The sequence below is a fragment of the Halichoerus grypus genome, chromosome 13 (genome assembly GCF_964656455.1).
Source record: "Halichoerus grypus chromosome 13, mHalGry1.hap1.1, whole genome shotgun sequence".
Classification (NCBI taxonomy): Eukaryota; Metazoa; Chordata; class Mammalia; order Carnivora; family Phocidae; genus Halichoerus; species Halichoerus grypus.
In genome coordinates, this window is record NC_135724.1 from 24,090,313 (window position 1) to 24,112,593 (window position 22,281).

Consider the following 22,281-nt stretch of genomic DNA (forward strand, 5'->3'; position numbering starts at 1 on the left):
TGGGGAAGGAAGGCCCAGCCCTGAGTCTGGAGGGACAAGGGGCGTGGCTGCTTCACAAAGGGCCCAGGAGGTTCTTTGAGGGTCTTTGACCTCTGTCTTGAGGCTACTGGGGCGGGAGGGGGTCTCTAAAAGGCTTTAAATGGGGGTGCAGTGTGATCCGAGTTACCAGCAGCGTGAAAGTGGGTTTGAAGGAGCAGGAAGACGGGGTTAGTCTTGGCAACAGTCCGCAGACAACAGATGTATGCTGGACGTCAGACATGGGCAGCGGTAGTCGGAGCGGAGCAAGGAAGGAGACTCGAGAAGTTCGTGAGGGGTCACAGGGGCAGATCAAGGTGTTGAAGGAAGACTGGACATTGCAATGAAACTGTATCTAAGCATGTTGAACTGACATGCGTTTTACCACATGCACACAAGGGGAAATAATTTTACTAGTCTTTACAGGAGGAGAAGAACATCAGTGTCCAGCTTTGGTGTCTTGTCAAAATCAAACATCATACATTTAGAAATTCTAAACACTGGGTGGGGTTGTATTACACAAAGGTACTGTATTTTGTGGAAAATGTTATTTTCGGGAGGGGGGAGAATTTTGATTAGGTGCACTTGTTGCCCTGAATGCCGACCTCTGAGCCTGTCGCGTGGATGCTACCCGGGTCTTGGTGCGTTGTTGCCCTCTGCTAAGGTTGGCTCTGAATTCTAAGGCAGAACCGGGGCCCCTCCTAACCAGTTGTCCCCAGGCTGTTATCAGGGGCCTGACTGAGAGGAATTGAGCTGGAGGTGAGAACAAACATTTGAGGGTCTCAACTTGCATCTGTTCACGTGCCCGAGGAACTCAGGGGTGCCCTAACTTGGTAAAACAAATGAACAAAAAACCATGTTACCTTGGGCACATCAGTGCCTCTCTGTCAAATGAGGTTGTCATACAAAGCTTATCAACAGTTACGGAAGTCTGTGATTCTAGGGTAGGTGTACATCTCACTGTATATTAGATCTTTTTTTTTTTTAAGATTTATTTACTTTAGAGATAGAGTGCGTGCAGGGGCAGAGGGGAGAGGGAGAATCTCAAGCAGACTCCACACTGAGCGCAGAGCCCAACATGGGGCTCGATCCCAGGACCCCAAGATCATGACCTGAGCTGAAACCGAGAGTCAGATGCTTAACCAACTGTGCCACCCAGGTGCCCCTCACATCCTTTTTAAAGGCAAGTCTGTGGTGAATCATGTAAACTGAACCACCTATGACTTTTTATGTTCACGTGTTTTTCACATACTGGTTTTATACAAACACAGCAATGCACTCTGTCAGTGTAGTGTAATGCTCTGTGTCTCCTTATCCAGTTTTCTCTCCATTTGCCGTTGTCAGTAAAGATAATTTATAAGGGTTGCACATCCAGCTGGGAATAAAATTTTGGTCTGGGATGAGTAGAAATCCTCATGCGTCGTGATCTGTGGGTAAACCGGGATGGAGCTTCTCTCCAATGCCTGATGCCTTTCCTCCTCGCTTCCCACAGCGTGTGCAGAGGACTTCTTCTTTACCTCGCAGGGAGGAGACACACGCATTGAAGGTATAGATGATGCTGAGGACTTTGAGAAGACACGACAAGCCTTCACACTCCTGGGTAAGCAGCTTCGAGTGGGAAAAGGCCCAGACAGTTGACTTCATGGAGAGTAGAAAAGCACAACAGTGTCCTGCTTTGCCAACTTTCGTAAGCCCATGAGAAGCCCTGTTGCTCTTGGTGAATGTTGTCTTACTCTTACTCCATCCCAACCCTCAGACTCCAGAGTTTAAGACTTGTACCTTTGTTGATCTGTCTTAAAAGTAAGGTTTGAGAGTCGTGCTCTTAGGCACTGCAAAATGGCCCTTTCCACTTCCTCAGGCCATTGAAGCCAGTGGAGCAAAAGGAAAAAGCCACCTCTTCTCGTGCTGCGGTCTGGGTTTGGAGGTCATGTGTTCTAGCGGAAAAAGCATGTCTTTAGGACCAAACCAACCCATGTACCATTGTCCTGGGATCCAAGTTGGAAGCAGACTATGAAGGTCTGGTAGCATTCTCACATATACAGTGTCCTTTCCGTTACCACTTTTTCCACAGAGAGCGTAACCGTGGAATTCTTCAAGATCTCTCTGTCCTTCTGGTATTGCTGCTCAGCCTTTTGGCTAACATCAAATGTCCTTCTGGGCATAAAGGGCAATAGAGTGAGAGAAAACTCTTCTCCCCTGCCATTTTTGAGGAAGAGGAACCTAAGTGGTAAAGTGGAAGGCAAGCCTTTCTTAACTGGGAAATTGAATGAGCTAATTCCTGGAACCTGCAGCCAGAAAAAACAAAGCTTGGGAAGTCAGCCTGAAACTCAGGAAGCAGCTCAGGACAGCCCTTCTATTTTTCCCCAGCCCCTTCTCTGACAGAGGTGGACATCTGCCTTCTGAGTCATGTGACTACTTCAGAGCTGCATTTCTTAGGTTCTTTGGTGGGAATCCGGGCAGTCTTACCCAATGTCCAAATAAAACATGGCCAAGCAAGACACACCTTAATCTCTGTATGGTAGACGCAGGGTTCCATGGGCTGAAATCTGAGTGCTCTTCATGTCTCTGGATAACTGGTGGGTAGACATACTTTGTCTTTTGTACCCATGAAATAATGACCTAAAAGCCACACTGGTTATTCCAATGAAAAATATCAATTAACTAGAGCAGTAGTTGATGATTATAAAAAGGGTGTAAGAGGACTTTAGGGGTGCAGAAGTAGCAGGTGCAAAAGGGCAAGGAAGAGTAGCTGATAAAGGAACTGTTGACTGGCTGAGATCTCAGCCACTTCTGGGAACATGTGGTTACCACAAGAGTAGGAAGCCTGCCGGTGAAGAATCCTGCCAGAGGGCGTGGGCCATTGCTGGTCTGCAAGGCAACCTGCAGTTGCTGCAGCGTGTGGGGGGACCAGAAAGTCTCCGAAGCAGCTGCTAATGAGGAGAGCATGGCCTGAGGGCACCGCGGTGGCTCGTCCGCGATGAGTCAGAACTGTGGAGGACCAGAACCAAGAGCACGCATGTTCTCTTGCGGCTCAGTCACTACAGTGCTCTTTGACCAAGCTGACCATTCCACCAGTGGGCAAAGGGGAAGTGTTCACCAGGTCTTGCTCCAGTACCCCAAAGTGGGGCGGATTGTAAATGGAGAGATAATAAATTGATAACTGGCACCCCTGACTTCTCCAGTGTCCCATAATCATTTTATTCTTCAGTTGGGGAGCAGGTTTGGTGGGGACTTGCCGAGCAGGGGAACAGTCTGCCCGGTTTGACCGGAGGCAGGAGGAGGCCCCTGGAGTCTGCTGTGAGCAGTGGGCAGGCGCTGATCCGAGGAGCAGGCGGTTCCCTCCAAGGCTCAAGGAGGCCGGGTGCTTTCATTCACAAAGCAAATGGCATTGGAGAATCTATTGAAATAAGCCTTTCTTCCCTACTCCTCAATAAACACATCCACTTTTTTACTCCCACTTTTTCTTAAAGGAAAGATTATAAATAACTGGGGCTCTTTGAGCCGTGCGCTCTTTTGAAGCAGCTACTCCGCTTTGCCGCTGTTGTGTGAAAGTAGCCATAGACAGAACGTAAATGAATGGGCATGACTCTTCTAATAAAACTTTATTCGTAAAAACACGCCGTGGGCTATGGGCCATAGGTTGCCAACCCCTGCTCTACTCCTTCGGTTTTATTGTTTGATTTTTGGTTTTTTGCTTGTCATAGCGAGGTACTGCTTATTAGGATAGTGTATAAAGAAGGGGCTTTCTGGCCAGTATAGTGCAGCTATCCTAACTATTGTTAGGATTCAGTAGTCATTCAAGGTCTACTATTTCAATTCCTACCATGACAGTGTGGTGAAGGCTTTGGAAATGGACAAAGCATTCGTTCCCAAGAAAAAGTGAAGGAGAGAGAAAAGTGATCTGTCCCTCCTGGGATGGTCCAAAACCCACTTCCTGACTAGTAGGACCTATTTGAGAGCAGGACCCACTGAGCTCTGATCAAAAGCCCGGTACTTTACTCCCTGCACGGGGGTACCACCACCAAGCCCCCTGTCTTGTCTGGGGGTATCAACCTCTGACTTGAACCGGTCTTCCTTTTTTCCGTCTTATTCAGTTACACTAAATTTTTTGGCCTCCAGCTGTTTATTTTTTTTAATTAGATTAAACAAAACCAGATATTTGAACGGCTCATGCATTTCTGTACACATTTGCAGTCTATGTAACTGTCATCAGTGCAGTTCCATTATTTGGGTTTCTGAGCACCTATCTGCCAAGGCAAGAACAGGGATTCATTATATTGCTATTTCTTTGTATATTTTAAAACTTAAATTTAAAAAGTAAATCCCAGCTCCTATGAAGCTTACACAGTAGTAGTCCTCTGTCATTAGCAAAGTCTAGAGTTAATTTGTCTAGTTCACGCTTGGGTTGTCCACTTTGTGGATAGTTTTTAATCCCAGTATAGTCCATCCTTATCTCCCAGTTATATAGGTGTCAGACTTTTTTTTTTAGACTGTGTAAATTATTGCCTTTAAAAATAACTGCAGCTGGAGAGAAAGATGGGGGACCACTGCATTATTTCTTAAACTGAGTGGTAGGGTGACTGGTGTCCTATTACTCTGTAGCCTTTTTCTGTAGGTCTAATCTTTTGCAATTCAGAAAGAAATGATGATGTCTTAAAGCTAAATATCAACTGTACAAGATGATCCGTGTCTTTGATGATTTATGTGCTCAAGTCATTGTGGCAGTAGGTACTCGCTCCCACAGCAGTTCAAGGTCAGGCGTGGCTGTCCCTGCGAGAGAGTGTGGGGCGTGGCCCCGTTCGGCAGTGGCCGAGAGCCAGCTGGCTGTCCATCTCCGCCAGCAGTGCTCCCGGAACTTCCTCCTCTTCCTCCCCAGTTGGCACTTCGGATGTGGGACACAGATGTTTGCTGGTTATTGTGTTCAGAGAGAGATGGCTGCAGATAAATGACCATTCTTATTAAACTCATAAAAACATCCATAAAGTATTTGGTTGAAATGAAGTTTAAAATGAGTCTGCATGATTGCTGTCTCTCCTTTGCTCTTGGAGAAGTTAAAATGGTAGCATAACCCATCTGGTCTGATCAGGACAATCAGAGTGAGGATATTTCCCTTTTAGTCTGGGGAGCCCCTTTGCCCTCTGAGCTGTTACTACGCAGTGGTAATTACTTGGTGAGGAGCCTGGATCGTTTTAGGAGTCATTGGCCCAGAAAGGAAAAATCAAACTTTTTTAAAAGTCCTTTAAAAAAGGGTAAAATGTCCTTTCTATCCTACCATGGATGCTGAGTGTCATTCTTTTTTTTCCCCCCAGGAGTGAGAGAGTCCCATCAGATAAGCATTTTTAAGATAATTGCTTCTATCCTGCACCTCGGAAACGTGGAGATTCAGGCTGAGCGTGATGGTGATTCCTGTAGTGTATCAGTAAGTCGCACAACCAGCACCCAAGATAAAACCTACACAATTTATTCGGCTCTTAGGGTTTGATACAACTGAAATGTGTCTTTACACTCAGAGGACACTCATAGGTTATTTATTCTTAACAGTAATGGTTTCTGTTCTCTTGCTGATAATTTTTTAAAAGAACACATCCTTTTCAAATCAGCTGCCATCAAATTTCTATCACCAAGGGCAGGGAATTTAGTGGCTATTAAATACATTCTTTTTCTTATGGATTGCTTTTCCAAGTACCCTGAGGTCCATGGAATTCTACAGAGTGTTCTCAATCCATGAGTACCTTCTGAGCTCCCAACTGAGGTCCACACAACAAGGAGATGAAGCGTTGGACACCATTTTTGGTGACTGTCTCCAAGGAGCTTACAGTGTAATTGGGTAGCCAAAAGATGACCCCGCTTGGCAAGATTTTGACAGTATGATGCAGAATATTGAGACATCTATGTGAAAGTATTGCAAATTGTGAATTACTCCATAAATGCTCATAGTGACTGTTACTTTCCCGGTGCCCAATGTGGCACCAGATACATGCTAGGTAAGAAGTGTCTAAGTGGGTAGATGTGAGAGATCTTGGAGACATGTAGTCCTATAGACAGCAGCTGGGATGTGCTCTCTGCTGCTTGTGTCCGGCTACATCCAACCTGGTGTTCTCACCTTGACTCTAAGTCCTGGGGAGGTACAAAGGATGATTCTTGTTCCCAATGACTTAGAATTTAGAAACCCCGATTCTGGGAAAAGACAGAAGCCAATCCTATAGGATATGAATGTGGGCCTGTGTCCATGCCACTCACAACTGAATGCTTTTTCAATTGAACAAATATTTATAAACCTCCTGCTGTTTGCCTGGAGTTAGGGCTTATCAGAAGTTGAAACTGGTCCTGCCTTTAGAGAGAGGACCCTGGCCCTTGCCCCATGTATTTTCCCTGAAGGAGAAATGGTCTTGAGGGTGGGATGTCTCCCAGGACCCTGGGATCATGACCTGAGCCGAAGGCAGACACTTAACCGACTGAGCCACCCAGGCGTCCAGATAGTTAACCTTTCTGAGGCCGCTTCCTCCTCTGTGGAGTGGGCGCTGATACTGCCTACCTTAGCCCAGGGCTCACGTGATTGCATTCTTGCCTCAGCCTTGTTGGAGGCAGAGCGGACCTTGCAGGCATCCCTGTTACTTCACAGGCTTGGGGAAAATGAAGGCCCAGAGAGACCATAATGACAGTTAACGGCCCCATCGGGCCCCAGCCAGGGCGGTCTCCCCCGTGTTGATGTCCCCCAGCAGGTGCCTAGCCCGGTGCTGGGCGCACACTGTGTGCGCGGGAAGCGCTTCACCAAGTGGTTGCTAGTGAAAGTCTCTCCCAAATGGATTTTGGGTTATTCCTCTGGTACAGAGGGTGGGCCTCCTGCTGGAAAGGCTGTCTGTCCATACGCGGTATGCCTTCTGCTCGGTAGTTTGGATTTTTAATTAAAGCAGGAAACGGTGTTCATGACTGCCAGAGTTACCTTGGAGAGGCAGCAGCGTGCAATCACTTGGACACCAGAGGCAATTTGTTTCTTGAATTTGGCAATATGGGCCCACAGACTCTAATCTACCTGTGATACTGGCGATTTTAAATGGATTTAGCATCATTTAATTAAGCTTAAATGTAATTGCATGATGTTAAATCAGTCGCAGGCAGCACCTTTCATCAATAGTCAGAAGAGGGTAATAGAGGGGCGAGCCACACCCCCCTGCAGCAGCCGGGAACCTGTCCTGACGAGATTATCAAAGCCTTCCGGAACTTGTGGTTCTGTCTCGGCTGCGTTCACCGGGGCGGTGCCGGGGGGGCAGGGCTCCAGGGGGCAGGACTCGAGCGGTCGTGTTGGCTGCTAGCAGGCCATCTACAGGTCAGGGAATCCAGCTGCAGCGCTATGCTGAGCAATTAAGAATTTCTTGGAAGTAGGTCAGATTAAGAAGTTGGACTTTTGCCGCCCCTGCACCTGTTGCGTGCCAAGCAGTCCCCAGGCATTTAACACTGCTACGTATGGCTTTCTCTTGGGGCGAGGAGGCCGGCAGGTTCGGGCTGGGCTGCTGCAGAGAGAAATTTTCTGTCGGTCAGGACAAGTAGCCGAGGCAGCCCCACGTGCTGAGAAATGAGGGCCTCCCCCTCCCCACCCAGCCCAGGCTGACTCTCTTCCCCGGCTGGATTGGGAGCTCTGGGCCACAGTCATGGGTGCCTCCCTCCTCCTCATTCTCTTCATCTGAAAAACAAAAGGGATAGGGTTAGAATGATAATTCCCAAAGAATTTTCCTGGGACCCTTAGCCCTAGGCAATTTCTTAAGATAAGAGACTGTGGACTCTGAGAAACAAACAGGGTTCTAGAGGGGAGGGGGGTGGGGGGATGGGTTAGCCTGGTGATGGGTATTAAAGAGGGCACGTACTGAATGGAGCACTGGGTGTTATACGCTAACAATGAATTATGGAACACTACATCAAACAAACAATTAGAAAAAGGTTCTTTGGTCAATTAAGTTCAGGAAATGCTGCATAAAATGTCTCTTGGGGCTTTCAGGATCTGTTAGCAGCCCAGCTCAGCTGCGTCTAACCTGGTGCCGTCCCTCGGCCCCTGTTGGTTAGGTAAAGCCCATTAACGTGCTTTGTAACTGTTGTTCCACAGACCACATTTTGGAAGAACACTGGCCTTCCTGGGAGGTTCTTTCCTACTCTGACATTCTATTTTGTAATTGTGTTTGCTTTGGGTAGATGGATTTTAAATATCTGTAGAAGAAAAAAAAAAAAAGGCTGGGGGGGAAATGGTGTTAAGGGGGAAATGGTACAGTTCTCTGCATTAATTTTCATTGAACACTTAAACTCTCATTTAAATCCTACAAGGCAGCCTCATCAGAAAATGAGTCCCACAGCAAAGGCAATTTAGGGCCATTATAGAAGGTAGCACATCATGTTCTGAAGAATTCCCTTTCTGCCTGAGAGTTAATAAGCAATCCAGCAGGCTCATGGCTGGGTAATCAGCTTTCCCGGGGGGTGGGGGGTGGGGTGGATTTAGACAAGGGAGCGAACAATAGGGTTTTTTTGTGGGGTGCCCTGAGTGAAAAGCAAGGAGTATCTGACTTACACATGTGGGTGAAATTAAGACTTGTGGGTGATGCGCTTCTCAGGACCGGAAGACCAGGTGGTATGATAGGTACTTTGGGTAAATGAGGGTCAAGATTGGAGGCAGCTGTGTACGCTGGGCGGAAGGTACTGCTTACCTCTATAGAGAAGGGTTTTCAGGAGGAGGAATTCCTAGTTTTCCCTCTAGCTCTGAAAGGATGGTGTTACCAGTTGCAGTGTTCCAAATGGCTCTTCTCGGGTCAGTTTGTTCTGTGTTCTTGCCGTTTGTCCTCAATTTCCACGTTGATTGGTTTCTTTCCCCAGGCAGCAAGGGCTTTAAGAGTAGAACACCAAGTATGTGTTACTTAATATCACTGAGGCTAAGGTGCAGGAAAGTGGGCTTGGAACAGTGCATGTCAGTGTGGGGAAGGCTGTCCCATTGGTTCAGCTGTGCACTCATTTCAGAGCATATAGCTGTTAGGCCGGGTGCTGCCGGTCAAGGGTGATGCTTGCACGTGAGGACTTCCTTCCGGGCTGTGGGCTCAGCCCTGCATGTGGGACTCCGCAGAAGGAAACTGCACATTTACCGTGATCCTGCGTCTGTGGCTCTGTACGATTACTGCTGCCTTCTGGCTCCTTATCTTAATGGATTTATCCATCCCCAAGTTACCAATTCTCATTCTGCTCCCTTCACTCAAGTTCTCCCTAGCCTGTGACTTGGCCAGCAGTGGAGAAGGGCAGAGGGAAAGTTGAGAAAGCTATTGTTTCTTAAAGCCCTGATCATTTGGTGTAATGGTCAGTTGGAGCAACACTCTTGGGGGGCTCGCTTGTCCCTCCACTTGGTGTGAGAGTGCGTGAGCCCGCCCAGCACCGCGGCTAGGGATAGCCTGGGTCTGTGGTGCTGGGCGGGCTCGTTGTGCCCCTGGGGGGAGAGGGCACGGTGGCGGGCTTGCCCTCCGCCCCCCTCCTGAAACCATCCCCCGTGTCTCTTCCAGCCCCAGGATGAGCACCTGACCAACTTCTGCCAACTGCTAGGGGTGGAACACAGTCAGATGGAGCGCTGGCTCTGCCACCGCAAGCTGGTCACTACCTCCGAGACCTACGTCAAGAGCATGTCCCTGCAGCAGGTGCTCAACGCACGCAGCGCCCTCGCCAAGCACATCTACGCCCAGCTGTTCGGCTGGATCGTGGAGCACATCAACAAGGCCCTGCACACACACCTCAAGCAGCACTCCTTCATCGGCGTCCTGGACATCTACGGGTAGGCCCGTGCCCGGCCGCCTTTCACTGCCTTTCACTCCACCTGGTGGTTGGTCTTCCTTTTTTTTTTTTTTTTTTTTTTTTTTTTTTTTAAGATTTTATTTATTTACTTGAGAAAGAGAGTGAGAGAGAGCGTGAGCCGGGGGGGGGGGAGGGGTGGGAGAGGGAGAAGCAGACTCCCCCACTGAGCAGGGAGCCCGACGCAGAGCTCGATCCCAGGACCCTGGGATCCTGACCTGAGCCGAAGGCAGACGCTTACCCATCTGAGCCCCAGGTGTGTCTTCCTGCTAGCATTTCAGAGTTGGCAGGGGGCCTTGGAGAAGCTCCCCAGGCTTCCCGATTCTCAACCAGGGATGTGACATGTGGGAGCATTTTTTGTTGTCACAGTGACTGGGGTCTCTACTGGCACCTAGTGGCCTGAGGTCCGGGATGCTAGGTGTCCGAAAACATGGAGGACAGTTCCAAAGAAGAGTTCCAAAACCCCAGTAGCTCCTCCATGGAGAAGCCCCGTACACACCCTTCTTCACAACTGGGAAACAGGCCCAGAGAGGGAAGGGTCTTGCCCAACATTGGACCGGAAGCTGCTCTGAACGCAATTTCAGGCTTTGTGTCTCAGCTGTTTTATTCAAATCTACCATCTGACCTCATTCACTGTATTCCCTATCACGATGGTTATTATAATACCATGATTTTGCCCAGCACTCTAAGACTTGTGTGTGGTCATTCTTGAGGCTTCTCTTCCTTTCAGAATTCCAGCCTAACAGCAAGGACTTATTTATAACAGCATCTTTTTCAGGGAGAGGCAACATGGCTCAGCGGAAAGTCTACGTGACTAGGCGTCAGGAGACAGGTGGTGCAACTCACGTTGGCCCCAGCTCGCTGGATGACGCTCCACAGATCACAGCCTTTTTCTGGTGTTTGTTTCGATAGCTTGAAGTGAAGCGCTGAGCCACAGTCTCTCTGAGGTTCTTCCCAGATCCTTCTAGAGTTCTTTGAAATTATATGTCCTGGTTTGCAGCCTCCTTTGCACATCTTTTATGATCAGTGTCTTGCCGCCTTTAAGCCAATAATAGATTGAATCCTCCTGGGTCTTTATATCACAGAAGGTTATGGCTTCTGTCTTAAAATAGAAATTCAGACCCACGGAAGTGCAGAGTTGTAAGAACAGGGCTGCTGTAGTGGAAACAGCTGCTTGGTGGGCTGATGAGCTGAGAACTTGCCTTATGTTGAGACTAGAGCAAAGAGAACCTCCTCGAAGCAGCCACGTCCCCATGCAAAGATAGGCTGTTCTAGTTACATCTCTGCTGCTCTCATTCACTGTCGGGTTTCAAATCAAACCGTGTTGCAGGGTGTGGAGGACATGGAAGAAGGAAACTTGATTTCTGATGTCACAAAGGCCTGCTGAAGAACTAAGGCCCATATGTGAGCTACATAATACAACGAGGCAACAGAAGAAATAGCAGAGTCCACTTGAGGGTTTGGAAACTCAGTGTGGGCTGAGTATCGAGTCAGGAGAGGGCATGCTCGTTGGCACTGTCAGGGAAAGCTTCGTGTGGAAGGTGGGGTTTGAACTGGATCTTTTAAAGGGAGGGAGTAAAATACGGGAGGTGGGGGCAGCACCTTTGGGAACGGGAGCACTGTTGCGATGGTAGGAAAAAGCCAAGTGTGGAAGGGAAACCTCATAGCTGGTGAACCAGCAGTGGAGCATCATCCGAGAGCGGGGAACAGGAGGATGCATCTTCCTCAGGGTGCTTCAGGGTTTTATCTGAGCAACCAGGTACGGGGCATTTCTCCTCTTGGCCGCTGAGTGCCTGCTTTGTGCTCAGCCCCTCCTGTTTCTCTGTGGAGAGCATAGGGCCAGTCCATACCCTGGGAACCTACCTCCTCACTGTCCGTAATTCCGTTATTCTCTCTGTCATGAGTATTTTCAGGAAATTAGGTTCCCCCCCAAAAACCTGACCTTTAGTGTTCCCTTCTGAAGTAAGACCCAGAGAAACTCCGGCTACAGCATTTGACCCGATTCCCTGACTGTACCTGGGCAAGAATCTAATTTACTGTGTTTCTGATCTGGGAAGACGAACAGGCAGGCTCAGTGTTGTGAACAGCATGTGAAAACGTGACTTCCGTGCTTCCGCTGCTCACCTCTGTTATGGTTCCCTGCTGTCTTCGCGGCGCCGTGCGTCACAGAGATGCTCATCCCTTCCCGGGCATCCGCAGTGAAAGGCTTTGCTCCTTGCTGTCGTGTCGCGCTGCTGGGTCTGGAGACACCAGCTGGGCTCGTGCAAGCTGGATTTTGTGCTTCTATTTGCCGTTTACTTTTTCATTGTTGAGTCTGTTCTCTCTCAAGTCCTGTGACTGCACAGAGGGGAGAAACTGATTTCAGGGAAGGCTTGTCTGTGGTTTGAGTTGATTGGGCCCGTGGTGAGGTGGGAGGCCGGAGAACTCTGTCTCCTGACCTGTGCATCCCCCCTCCTCTTGGAGCGGCTGTGGCTTCCTCTGGGACATCCAACAGCTGTCCGGTGAGAGCAGAGTCCCGCTGTAGGGCCACGGACCTGCGTACTTGAGACGTTTCCTACCCTTTGTGCTTCCTTCAGACATGCTATGCTGTTTTATTTTCTCTTTTTTAAATCCTTGTTCGTTCTTAGGAGCTCATTTCCTTTTTCACACTGTGCCCCAAAGTGGTCCTGTTTGCAAAGCAATGCACTCTCCTCTTGCAGAGATCTAATGCCATATTCCTCCATATGCTCAATGTAGTGCCATGTTCCTGCCCTCTTGGCAGAGTTCAAGATGGCAAGTTAGATACGGGGTGGGCTCAGAGTTGACGAGCTGGCTCTCTATATGGGCCCTCTGTTGCCAAGAAAGCACTTAGAGACTTTCCCTGAATGTCTGTAAGCATGCTCCTCAGCAGTTCGAGTCTGCCGAGAAATTACTGTAAAAATTTGCGCTGGCCTAGGCTCTCTTTTCTGGCCAGAGGGTATGTAATGAACTCGTAGGAGGTTAAAACCAAAAACTTCACCACAGGCAAGCAGGGCACTTGGACCTTGGTGGTACTGTTTCTGCTCCGTTGGGTCAGTGACATTTTTTCATCTGGAAGAAAATGACAACGTTGGGTGGAAGTCTGTGCTGCCCTTGCATTGAGCTATTTACTGTCCTCTCCCTTTTGCAATCCTGGTGTCTGTCTCTTTTCCGATGGACTCAGATGCCTTCCAGAAAGCCACTGGATTTTTTTATTTTTAATGTGGCCATCCCTGCGTTACCTGGGATGGGTGTCACATCTGACACTCTTCCACTTGTCTTCTCCACCCAACCCCCCAATTCCAAACTGATTCCTGTCTTTACACTTCATTCCCAATGTAACTAGGGGAAGTGGTTGGAAGGAGGAATTCATCCTCCATGGCATCAGAAAACTCCAGCACTATTTTTTATTTTTTGAGTTTTCTACGCAAATCCCTGACCACCAAACAGTAGAGAGGGCGAGAGGGAGGGACCATCTCCCCACGGTCTCATTGTGTCTCAGCCCTAGGACGGGGAGACATGGTGCACGTAGATGCCCTTGGGATGACCTAAAGTCTTTGATTGTCTTCTTGTCATCTGTGAGCAAAAAGAGCGGCGTGTGAACGCTAGAAAGAATGGGAAGGATGGTGTGCTTCTGAATACATTCAACCCCATTCATTAGGAAGAAAGGAATAAGGAATTATCTCCCTCTTAATCAGGTTACAAATGCGTGAAGCTAGCAAATGAGAGTGGGATTGCCACCCCCTCCCCAGCAAGTAGACACTAATTAGTAATTACTGGGATAACTGTCCCCAGATGAACTCTAGCCCCTATTCAGGAAGTTATTGGCTCACTAGTCAAGCTCCTTCTAGAAACAACTGAAAAGGGTTCTCTAGGGTGGGTGAGCTGCTCCAGAATTTTCTGTAAATGTTGAAAATGTTACTACAGAATCAGAGTGAAGACTCATTTCTTGTAGATAAGACAACAGTGCATGAACCAGCATCACCCGTAGGTACCCCCCTTAACATGTTCTTACTGGTGGTTCGGACAGTAGAAAAAGCTGTGAACCCCCAGATAAATGGCACAACTGTGGTGAGCCGCTGCTCAGAGGCCAGGCCCCAAGGTTCTCCTGACCGTTTCCTGACACCCAGTGTCTTGGCAAGAAGGATGGTTTCCCTACAACTTGCTCCCCTGCCTCAGCTCCAAAAAGTGCAAAGCAAGCAACACCCACGGAGCAATGTGGCCGACCTGAGACCATCTCTTTCCCTTCAGTAAGGATCCGCAACGCTGCCTGCTGCCTGTGGGTGTTTCTTACCAGGCGGGGGATGGAAATTAATAGGACAGAGCTGGGCAACTTTTGGCCGGGCTTTCCTTTTCATGTTACATTAACCAGTGCTTGCCTCTCCAGGCTTGAGGAATTGGAATTGGAACCCTTCATTCCTCTCCCCTCCTCGAGGCAAAAAGAAATAGACGGCTTCAATTTAGGGAAAAAGGCATTTATTTGTTTTTGCCTTGAGCCTTAGACATGCCAGGGTAGCAGGGGCTTTGGCTGGGGCCAGCCCGGTCTTGCTGAGGACAGTTGGCCTAGGAGACGCGTGGAGGAAGGCAGGGTGGAGATTCGCGCCTCATGCTGAGGAACAGTGAGGGGGAGCGGTGGAGAGGAGCGGGGTGGGCCCCAGGAGGCAGGAAATGGGTTTGCTGCGATTTTCTATCCTCCGTTCTGACATTATTTTCTGTTTCTTGTGGTATTTCCTGACTTTAAGCTAGCATCCATCTCTACTCAGTGCTTTTTAACAATACGGTTTTTTTTTAAATAATTTTTTAAAACTGTAGCTGGAAAAGCACCTAACATAAAACTTAGCATTGTAACCATTTTTTGGAAAGATTTTATTTATTTATTTGAGAGAGGGAGAGAGAGAATGAGCGGGGTGGGGAGGGGCAGACTCCCCACTGAGCAGGGACCCGAGTTGAAGGCAGCCGCTTAACTGACTGAGTCACCAGGCACCCCCCGTCTTACCCATTTTTAAATGTACAGTTCAGTGGTGGTAAGTATATTCACATTGTTGCACAACAGAACTCCAGAGCTCTTTCGTGTTGGAAAACTGAAACTTTATACCCATTGAACAGCTCCCATTTTTCCCCTCCCACCAGCCCCTGGCAACCACCATTCAACACTGTTTCTGTGACTTAGGACTACGTTAGATGCCTATGTAAGTGGAATCCTATAACATTTATCTTTTTGTGACTGACTTCTGTTAGCACAAGGTCCTCAAGACTCATCCGTGTTGCAGCCTGTGACAGAATTTCCTTTTTTAAAGCTGAATAATGCTCCAGTGTGTGTATACACCACATTTTGTTTACCCACTCTTCTGCTGATGGATGTTTGGGTTTCCTTTACCTCTGAGCTGTTGTGAACAATGCTACAATGAACAAGGGTGCGCAAATATCTCTTTTCAACATATACCCGGAAGTGAGATTGCTGGATTGTATGGCAATTCTATTTTTAACTTTTTGAGGAACCTGCAGATTGTTTCCCATAGTGACTGCACCACCTTGCATTCCTATCAATAGTGCACAAGGGTTTTGATTTCTCCACATCCTTGACAAAACTTGTTATTTTGGGGGTTTTTTGGTCATAGCTATCCTAAGGTATGAAGTAATCTCTCCTTGTGGTTTTGATTTGCATTTCTCCAACAATTAGTGGTGATGATCATTTTTCATATGCGTCTTGGCCATTCATATATTGTCTTTGGAAAAATGTTCAAGTCCTTTGCCCATTTTTTGTTACTTGCTTTTTGTTGTTATAAGAGGTCTTTGTATATAATACTTCCTACTATACCTAAGTTGCCTTTAATGATATATCTTAAATTTCTTAGGCCCACTGTTTACCTTCATTTTAATGGATATTTTGTTTTCTTGGTCTCCATCTTCAAAATAGACTTAATTTTATAGTTCCAATTTAGTTACTCAGAGAAGACTACCTAGCTCCTCTCTGACCAGTATGAAAAGGTTTTGTGGTGAATGGAGGGGGAAAAGTCCATGACATTTTCCTTCCAGCCTATAAACAGTGGACCAGATGTGAGCAGCCCAGGAGATCCCTGGACATGTCATCTTCAGTGTAAACATGCATGGCTGGCCCCAGTATTGTCAGATCTAGCAGATCCCTGAAGCCATTGGGTTTGCCCTGGAATCTTTGAGTCTCCTGGGAGAGCCTTGTAACTCAGATTGCCCTAAAGTCCATCTCAACCTTCCAGAATTTCTCTGACATAGCTCTTGGGAGTGTGCCTAGAGCCAGACACCCATACATATTCTTAAGGCTCAGATAAAAGTCACAGTTCTCTCTGTCCGTGCTGTCACCCCTATGAGCTCACCCACCATTAAAGTCCTATAACGCACCAAATCTCTGTTCCTTGGGAGGTTGCATATACTGGGTTCCTGTGGTCTTCCTGATAGCTGTTTTGCAGCCCTTGCAGTTCTTGAGACAGTTGACTGATGGGCTGGGAGAGGATTTCCATATGGTCGGCATTTTTCTGTCCCACACCGGGGTTCCTGGCACAAAGAGGAGCAGGGAATTGGAGCACACTGCAAAGTAAAGGGACTTAGGTCCTCCAGAAGAATAACCGTTCTTGGCCTTGGGATGTGAGCAGCACCTAGTACTGTGCCCTACCTGAAGACCAAATCCTGTGTGGGAGCATCTAGGCACAGAGAAGCATAAGAACAGAGTTCAAGAGTATGGCCAGCATCCCCAGATTATTTAGTAAAGAGATCAGAGGGGCTGGCCTCGTGAACAGACCACAGGGTGCCCTTGTGAGGTTTCATGGGCTTCAGGAGGGAAAGTCCTGGAGGACTTGTCCAACTTTTAATAATCATTCCCTGGCAGCCCCCCCTCTATATCCAACCTACAACCCATATTTTGTCATTTGACCTTTGGTAGAAGGGTAGAGCATGGTCTTGGTAAGAGAGAGGAGACTGAGCTAAGAAGCTGGGTTCCTTTGAGCCATGCTCCAGGGGAAGAGCTGTTTCCCAGCCCTTAAAAGCCTCGCATGGCCTCTGCTCTGGAGCAAGAGGTTTGTGGAGGTTAATAATTAACTCAGAGGGCCTGGTTGACCTCGTTTTATTGCAGTTTCACTTTCCAGCAGACACTACCTTATTTTTAGGGACATTTGTGGCCCTTACCACACCCTGAAATTGGAGCAGAGCCAGAAGGAAATTCTATCCTCTTCAACGTTTCGGGGATAGGAGGCTAGTGAAGGTAGGGGTGATGTTTGTACCACCAAGAATACAGACCTTGGGTCTCAGTATCAAGTCTTACTGTTTTGCCTTTCTCCCACCCAAGGATTCTGGTCTAAATATTCTCAACATTGATTGTACAGGAGAAATCCAGTTCCCTCTAGTATATAAATTTCTTTGTGACAGTTTAATGTTGTGAACTATAAATTGATCCATTGTGTTTATTTTAGAAAATCATCTCTGGTGATGGGAAGAATTACTACAGATATAATCCTATTGTAGAGAAGTTGCCCTATCTCCCTGGCTGTGCCTTTCTGAGGTCTGTTATCTTTTAGACAATGTCCAAGCTCCCCAGACCCCTCATTCATCTCTGGCCCTTCAGCAGACATGACAGTAATTACACTAGATGGCGGAGGAATTGTTACCAGATCCTATCTTAGAAATAGGGAAATTGTGAGCTAATTTTAGGCCATCTCAAATTAATGAGAATGTTCTTGGTGGAGTGCTACCAACATAAACCTTTAAGAAATGACAAGTGGGAGATACTCGAATCCTTTATCTGTGGAGCTCAGTGCAAGCCCTGCACGAACACCCGATCGCTATTATCTGGCCAATTGCTGGGGTGACTCTTTTATCTTTCTTGTAGGTTTTATTAAGCTTCCTCTGGGGGTTTGCTGGTGTCAGCAACCTGTGTTGGGGTGCGATGGGGGTGGGGGAGGAAGTGAGGTTCTAAGTGACAGAAGTCCGTGTCTAGGGCCATCACCTGGACTGAGGGGGCCCCCAGTGCAGCAGGACAACTGGCACGGTGCCGTCTCTTGCATGCCCAGGAGCGCAGCTCCTACCTGGACATTGCATCTTTGGTCTTCTTTTATTAACTTACAATTATTTCTCCTATGTGGGTATGACCAAAGGCTGTTTTTTAATATGGTCGTCTCCAAACAGTTGACTCCTTTGATCTCAAAATGACTCTCCACTTCTCCATGTCTCACACCTTGGCGGGGGAGGTGGGCGCGAGAGGTGGGAGAAGCCCGATGTTTTCTGGGCACTGACATGGCCCTGTTGGCTGTCTGATGCATTTATTCTTTATTGGGTGCTGCCTCTCCAATACCACCAGCCCACAGCGCCGACATTTCTATTTAGGAGTGGTAATTAGGGAGTACAATCTATTGGGGAAGACTGGCATAATTTTATATGAGATTGAGAAAATTCATTTGCCTATACTGAAGAATGAGGGGATAAAACTTAAGGTTATGGGGGAGGTTGAAGCCTGTGCCCCCCCACCACCACCCCAGGCACCTTGTTGATGCTCCTGGGAAGTATCCTGTCCACTGCCCTTCCCTGATCTTTTTCTCCTTTTCTTAATGAAATTTTTCTTAAGAATGTGGTCCTCAGAAATCACGGTCTGGTTCGCATTTTGGCTCTTCTGCATACTGACTCTGATTTGGAACAGATTATTCAATCTCCCCATGCCTTAGTCTCTTCCACTTGTAGAATGGCATTGTTGTGGCACTGAGTGAGTGAGAGTTCCTGAAGCTTCTGGGGCTGAGCTCTCAGTAGGTGCTCATTCCAACAGTAGTGTGAATGAGGAAAAGCCTCCTCTTCCTCCTGCATTTCTGCCCCTCCACTGCCTCGGCCTGATGACTCTGCCCAGTGTACAAAATGGCCCCACTCATTTGTAGCTAACGCCGCTGATCCTGCTAGACTGTTCTGGCTTGGCGAGCTTTACCACGTCTGTTCGGTTGTGTGAGTGAATCTCGCCTCCGTGCCCCATTGGTCGCTTGAAGCCCTCTCATTTTTCCCTCCCTTAGTGTCTTTAGATCCTTTTTCATTACTCAGTCACCACCAGCTTAAGTCACGCCCCGATTGGGTCTTCTGGGAGCATTACTGCAGTAATAATTGCCTTCCTGACTTCCTACCTTGGGTCTTGTACACCTTCCCCCAAATCAGTTCTCCCCACCTCCTGCCAGTTTCTAAGCTGCACATCTGATTGTCATCGAATTGTGTGTAAACTCGAACTTCATGAAGATGAATTCAAAAAACAAAACCTCCTTAACCAGTACTAGGACAACCAGACACACTTGCATGCATTGGGAGGCTGGGGTGGGTGTGGGGTGATAACATGAATTAGTTCCACCTTTCTGGAAGTTAATTTTCTTCTACCTTTTAAGAAACCATATTCTGACATGGTGATTCTGCTAGGATGATAGCGTCCTACAGAAAGATTCGTGAATTCAAAGATGTATATACAACATTTGCCAGCATTGATAGCAGCTAAAAATCCGGAAAAGAACCAAAATGTCCTATAATAGGGGATTGGTTAAATAGTCATTTGTGTTGGTTGGGGGGATGCTGCCAGCCCATGAGGGGCCTTTGTGTGAATTGGAAAAAGGCACCCCCTCAGGGACTTCTGTGCTGGAGTTGAGGGTGGAGCTGGATGGGGGCAGAGAGGAGATGAGAGTGGCCTTGTTGGAAGTTCCAGTGATTCCTTTGGTAAGACGAATGCCCCTTTGTCCTCCCTTTCCATTCTGCAGGTTTGAGACCTTTGAGGTCAACAGCTTTGAGCAGTTCTGTATCAACTATGCCAACGAGAAGCTGCAGCAGCAATTCAACTCGGTAGGCTCGGCTCCTGCACCTGGGGTGTAGGGGTGCGGATACCTCTTGCCCTGGGAGCAACAGCCTGAGGCACTTCTCTTCCATCCAGTGTCAGCGGGCGCTAGCTCCGCCCCAGCCTTCTCTTAGTGTCTTGGTGGTGCCCCAGCTTTGGGAAGGCAGTCCCTGCTGCTCGGGAGGAAGTCTGGATGGGGCAGCTGGGTTGAGAGGGTAAATGATCCTCCCCTTGGTTTTGACTCCCATGCCTCCTGATCCTGGGCTTCTGGGGTATTTGCCGAACTGCAAACCAGTTGATTACTAGAATATTCTAGAGAAGGGCTCCCATGGAAATGGGGGTCACCTAACCTAGCTCCTTTTCTGCAGTCACAACTGTGACTTCGTGCCCAAACCTTTTCTGATGGGTATACACCCTTCTCTGGGACTCCAAGCTCATGTGGTTGAAGCTCAGGGGAGATGAACGTCGAGATGTGCCTGCAGTTCACTAACCTTGACCTTTCGCTTCTTACCGTAGCATGTATTCAAACTAGAGCAAGAAGAATATATGAAGGAGCAGATCCCCTGGACCTTGATTGATTTTTATGATAATCAACCTTGTATTGACCTCATAGAAGCAAAGCTGGGCATCTTGGACTTGTTGGATGAAGAGTGTAAGGTAAAACTGATGATGCACTTGTTGTATTAGTTCAGTTCCAGGGTTGGGGGAGGTGCTGGGGACAGCTGTGTGCTGCAAGGGAGCATGGGAGGTCTCAGAGCTGGGATTGCATGTGCAGTTAGCCCACCTTTAGTGTGCTGAGAGAAACTTTGGTGTCCATTCTACACGCTAGAAGGTAACTGTGTTGATGAATGTGTACTTCTCTTGGCAGAGAATGGATGGTATGGATTGACACAATAGAACGGTGGTGTGGATTTGGTGCCCCAGATATCCTAGGTACTGAGAGAAAGACCCCAACTTCTAGACAGGCATCCCCAGAGAGTGAAGATCAAGAGCCCAGGGGCATATTTGTCATGCCAGATGCATTATGAGTGATAGAGCTGCAAGCTTGGTGGCAGATGAGGTCCATAGGTTCCCCCCATCTAGGTTTTTGTGGATTCTACTTTGTAGGACAGGAATGTCCTGAATGGCCAGCATGGGGAGAGCCAGGCAGCCTTGGAAATGTGGGCCAGGAGGATCTGGGTTTTATTTTATTTTTAAGATCTATATACTTGAGAGCATGAGCGGGGGGGTAGGGGCAGAGGGAGGGGGAGAAGCAGGCTCCCAACTGAACAGGGAGCCCAACGTGGGGCTCGATCCCAGGGCCCCGAGACCACGACCTGAGCCAAAGGCAGACGCCTAACTGACTGAGCCACCCAGGCGCCCCGAGGATCTGGGTTCTATTGATCACCTAACTACTTTGGCCTTCCATTTCCTGCTCTATGAATTAGTAGGGGTTGGATCCGATGATCTTCAGCATTTCACCCAGTTTGGTGGTTGCTGATAAGAGGGTACATTCCTCCAGCAGTGGAAACTCACATCGAAACGTGTATAAACCACACGATTCTGGGTATTGCAAGGAAAAAACCCAGTTGCTCTTATTTTCTGGCCTCCCACATCTTGCCTGTGAAGGACTGAGTGAGACTTGATGGTTTGGAGAAGGAGGTGCCTCGCTTCTAGGAGGGTACTCCTATTTCATTGTCTTTGACAGTGGAAAGGAATGGTTAATGGAACAGTAGAAGAGGGAGTGAAATATGCTGAAATCCACAGTCTTGTGCATCTTCATTCCTCACAGTTTTTAGCATTTCTTTAGAGCTGTGGGCTTTGTCCTGAGTCAGCTGCGGGCAGGGCTCATTCCTCAGTGTGGCAGGCATGTGCCTAGGCGTGCTCAGCTTGTGAGGTAGCAGTAAAGCTGATAGGACACTGGTCCCTGCATTGAGCACAGCTGGCTAAATGACCGAAATCATGGCCCCAACTCTTGAGTGTTGTTCCCCTCCCCGTGCCCTGTGGTCCCCACTCACTCACCCTCTGGGTTCAGCGTCTGCTGCCAACAGCCCGCTTTGATGCTCAGCGGGGCCCTGCTCCCCTCCTCCAGTGTCATGCGTGCTCCTATCGGCAACCTTCTCCTCCCGCCCCACACCCCAGCCCCAAAAGCACCACTGTGTCCTGTGTCCACCCCGGGCCCTGGCTCCAGGACTCCAGCTCCTCAGTCCCCTCCCCAGGGGTGAAGCTTAAGACCCAATGAGGCTCTGAGGAGGCACACGAAGTAGGTGGTTTATCTTGCACTGCTCTACCTTAGCTCTTCTAAGCGCTGTCACATAAAGCTCCGGGGCATGGTCTCCCCTTCCTTGTGTACACACACCTCTTAGAAAAATGCCTAATGCTTCGGGATGATGGATTCTGTGAATCAAGCAACTGCCTAATTGATTTCCAGTGATTTATCCTGCCTTTAGCAGACAATCAAGGACCACGTGGGCTGGGTTTGCTTTGGCTTCTGGTTTGAGGATCTGAGGGTGCCACTGCCCAAGGGGACAGGTCCCAGGAATGTCAAGTCAGAGTGGTAGGAACACAGGTGCAGGGACCTCAGACTGCTGTCCGGAGGGTGGGAGGCAAGCCAGCCAGGGGAAACCGGAGTCCTATGGGCTTGGGGAGCCGGTGGTTCCCAGGGT

At 48.3% G+C, this 22,281-nt stretch overlaps 1 protein-coding gene across 4 annotated transcripts in view; it reads left to right on the forward strand.

Moving 5' to 3' along the window:
- Positions 1-22,281, forward strand: part of MYO5B (myosin VB) — a 334,482-nt gene that overhangs the window by 200,416 nt on the left and 111,785 nt on the right. For all 4 annotated transcript variants that reach the window (XM_078060351.1, XM_078060352.1, XM_078060353.1 and 1 more), the window contains exons 8-12: positions 1,508-1,615; positions 5,325-5,434; positions 9,543-9,808; positions 19,563-19,644; positions 20,153-20,293. In XM_078060351.1, the coding sequence (XP_077916477.1) occupies positions 1,508-1,615; positions 5,325-5,434; positions 9,543-9,808; positions 19,563-19,644; positions 20,153-20,293 (707 nt within the window). The remainder of the gene's footprint in view (positions 1-1,507; positions 1,616-5,324; positions 5,435-9,542; positions 9,809-19,562; positions 19,645-20,152; positions 20,294-22,281) is intronic.